Source organism: Cimex lectularius, unplaced genomic scaffold (genome assembly GCF_000648675.2).
Source record: "Cimex lectularius strain Harlan isolate CLEC.00 unplaced genomic scaffold, Clec_2.1 scaffold250, whole genome shotgun sequence".
Taxonomy (NCBI): Eukaryota; Metazoa; Arthropoda; class Insecta; order Hemiptera; family Cimicidae; genus Cimex; species Cimex lectularius.
The window spans coordinates 621,858-624,713 of record NW_019393130.1 but is presented as its reverse complement, the minus strand read 5'-3'; the positions used below and the strand labels follow the sequence as shown (position 1 = coordinate 624,713).

The following is a 2,856-nucleotide window of genomic DNA, read 5'->3' as shown; positions in this document are numbered from 1 at the left end:
GAAGACAGACCGTTGTGCTCTTAATTTTAATTTATTTTTAAAATCAGTTGTCAAAACATTTACCAAGCTTTCCACATTATTTTTATTTACGTCGGAATAACTCAAGGGGGTTAAACCGTGTTGTATACACAAATTGTCAAATTCTTTTGCCCAAAATATTTTCGGGACCGCGGTAGCCGAGTGGTTAGCACGAGAGACTCACGCCGCGGTCGTGGGTTCGATTCCCACCGTCGCCTCTGGCCCTTTTTCCCGATAACCCCCAATTTGAACAACATATATATAAGAATTCGTCATGGCTAATATGCAAAGATCATAAGGCAAAAAACAATTTCTTGTCTAGTATTTTCGAGGCCAAAATTCGAGGAAGTCTAGTAGAAGACAATGATAAAACTTTTTGGATGTATGTCAGATGCAGGCTTAATGTGTTGAAAAACAATGGNTTTTAATTGTTATTATTTTTATAGTAATTTATAGTAATATTAAGTATTTATTATTCTAATATTTATTTGTGTTATAATTTCCGCGTTTCGCACGTTCAAATTGAGCGTCATTGAAAAAAAATCAGCTGATAATTGGAACGTCGCTTTGGCGGAGGTATCAGCGGTTTACTTTGGCAATTCATGTCGAGAGACGTGGTTGTAGAAGTCCTTCAACCTGATGATGAGCTAAAAGGCTCGAAATCCGGATCGTTGCAAAACAACTTACTGTGAGTAGGAACTATCCTTTTAAAAAGTATCTCAATATTTTGTTCAGCATAGTTCCAAACCTCTTTTCTCCCAAGCCTACCCCCTCTGCGGAAGACCATTATTTTTGACTTGTTTAAATTAACAAACAAATTCCATAACTGGCAATACTCGTAAAGCTTATTTATCATTTTATGCAGTGTACTGGGGTCCGTTGCTAATAATACAATGTCATCTGCATAGAGCAAACAACGAACATTCAACCCATCAATATGCAATCCACCGCCTACAAAATCACATAGATCATTGATATATAACGAAAATAAAAGTGGAAATAGTAAACAACCTTGCTTTAGCCCTATGTTTGTCTTAAAGGTATTTGAAATTCCCTCCTTCATCCACACAGCAGATTCAGTTCCCTCGTACAATAGATTTAGCAAGTAAAAAAAAGTAAGACCTGTCATAGGATTGGGCATAACTTTGAACCATTGGGAGTCGTAAATAAAGTTCGTAAGTACTTTATAATACGTGTACGTTATTAATCTCAAATAAAATTCCGAGGTCTGTGACGGGATTTGAACCCAGAACCCCTAGTGTGGCAAATACGAGTCGGAAGACCTAAACCTACATGGTCCCTTTTTAGCTAGAAATTTATCCAAATTTTCATTATTATTTCGTTAGTTCAGAAGAGCCTGGGTGAAGTTGATTTTAAACTAAAATATAATGTATCAATACAGTTTATTCACAGACGAGTTATATGTACAAGCCAAGTGTTTTGTCGATCAGAAAGACATCTTAAAAGCTGTAAGTGGCGTAGGGTGCAGAGAAGGAAGCGGTCGATGTCGCAGGGCCGTAAGAGACGACTGGAGCGTGAGCGACGGCTACGGGGGCGTGTGAGTAGGCGACTGGAGCGTGAGCTACAGCAACTGGTGCGTGTGCGAAAGTGACTGGTGCGTGTGCAACAGCGACTGGAGCGTGAGCGACGGTTACTGGAGTGTAGACGCGGGTAACAGGTGTAGCAACGCGGACGACAGGGGCGGCTTTAGCGACCACACCAGAGGCGGCGTCCTTGTGGACGACAGCGTTGAAACCGTTGACGGGGTCGGCGGTGTATTCGACTACCCTCCTGGAGCCATCGGGTTCGACCAAAGTGTAGCTTCCTTTTACGACGTCGCCATCCCTTTCTTCGTTCTGGCTCTTGGAGTCTCCGGTGGTAGGGTCGTTCACGCTGTAAGAGAAACTGTATTGGGGATGATCGTCGAATGGCTCAGGTTGGGCTGATTTGGTAACAGTCAACTGGGGAGCAGCGCAGGCGACTGCAAGAAGAACGGCCAAGGTGGCGACGACCTGAAATTCAAATAATATTAATTATAACTGATCGTGTCTTGTTGACTCGTAATATAAATTGCTGTAAAGTTGCAGACTCCCGTACAACCTCGTTATTCAAATTATCCTACAATTTTGTTTGAAATGACCAACCGTCAATCTTTGTCTACATGGACAAACGTTTATGAAGAAAGAACACGTTTAGTCTGCAAACAATCGCCATATAAAAATTATTCATTTAAAACGAACTGTCGATTAATGTTTAATAGTTGGGCTTCAAAACGAGACAATCCAATCTTATTAATATAAACCAAAATAGTTAATATTAGGAGAATTATTTCGCCCACTTACGGGAAGAGACATTTTAGATGTGTTCGAATCGACCTCAACAGTCAAACTGATGATGGCATGAAGATGTCTTCCCATATTTATATCAAAGCTTAACACGCCGTCGGGATTAGCAAGAGCAAAAAGGAAAAAACGATAAGATGGTCTCAGGCCATCTCAACCCCGGTATTTTGGTTCAAGGGCGGGCACGGGTACGACCAATAACTATAAAATTTGAATACTTGATCAACGGTGTCCTTCTTAAGTTGGCGCTTCGTGTCATTTGGGAGGTCCTGGTTAATGAACGATCCATAAAAAACGACTCTTCCAGGAAAATTTGAACCGGCGTAAATGATAACAGCAATTATCAAACAATTACCAATTTTCTTACGCTTTGTTTGAATATTGTCATATTGTCATACTGGCTTGTTTCCAATGAGCATATTATTTTAATCTTCCGTTTAAGAAGGCGTTGAAAAGTCGATAAATGTGTCATTCGTTAACAATATCATTATGCCAT

General features: G+C 40.4%; 1 protein-coding gene across 1 annotated transcript; it reads right to left on the bottom strand.

Moving 5' to 3' along the window:
* Positions 1 to 1,404: 1,404 nt before the first annotated feature.
* LOC106664847 (larval cuticle protein A3A-like) lies at positions 1,405 to 2,450 on the bottom strand. Its single transcript, XM_014390875.1, has 2 exons — positions 2,361 to 2,450; positions 1,405 to 2,030 (listed from the first exon to the last, which is right to left on the bottom strand). The coding sequence occupies exons 1-2, from the start codon at positions 2,433 to 2,435 to the stop codon at positions 1,479 to 1,481; spliced, it is 627 nt and encodes a 208-aa protein (XP_014246361.1). The 5' UTR covers positions 2,436 to 2,450; the 3' UTR covers positions 1,405 to 1,478.
* Positions 2,451 to 2,856: the final 406 nt, after the last annotated feature.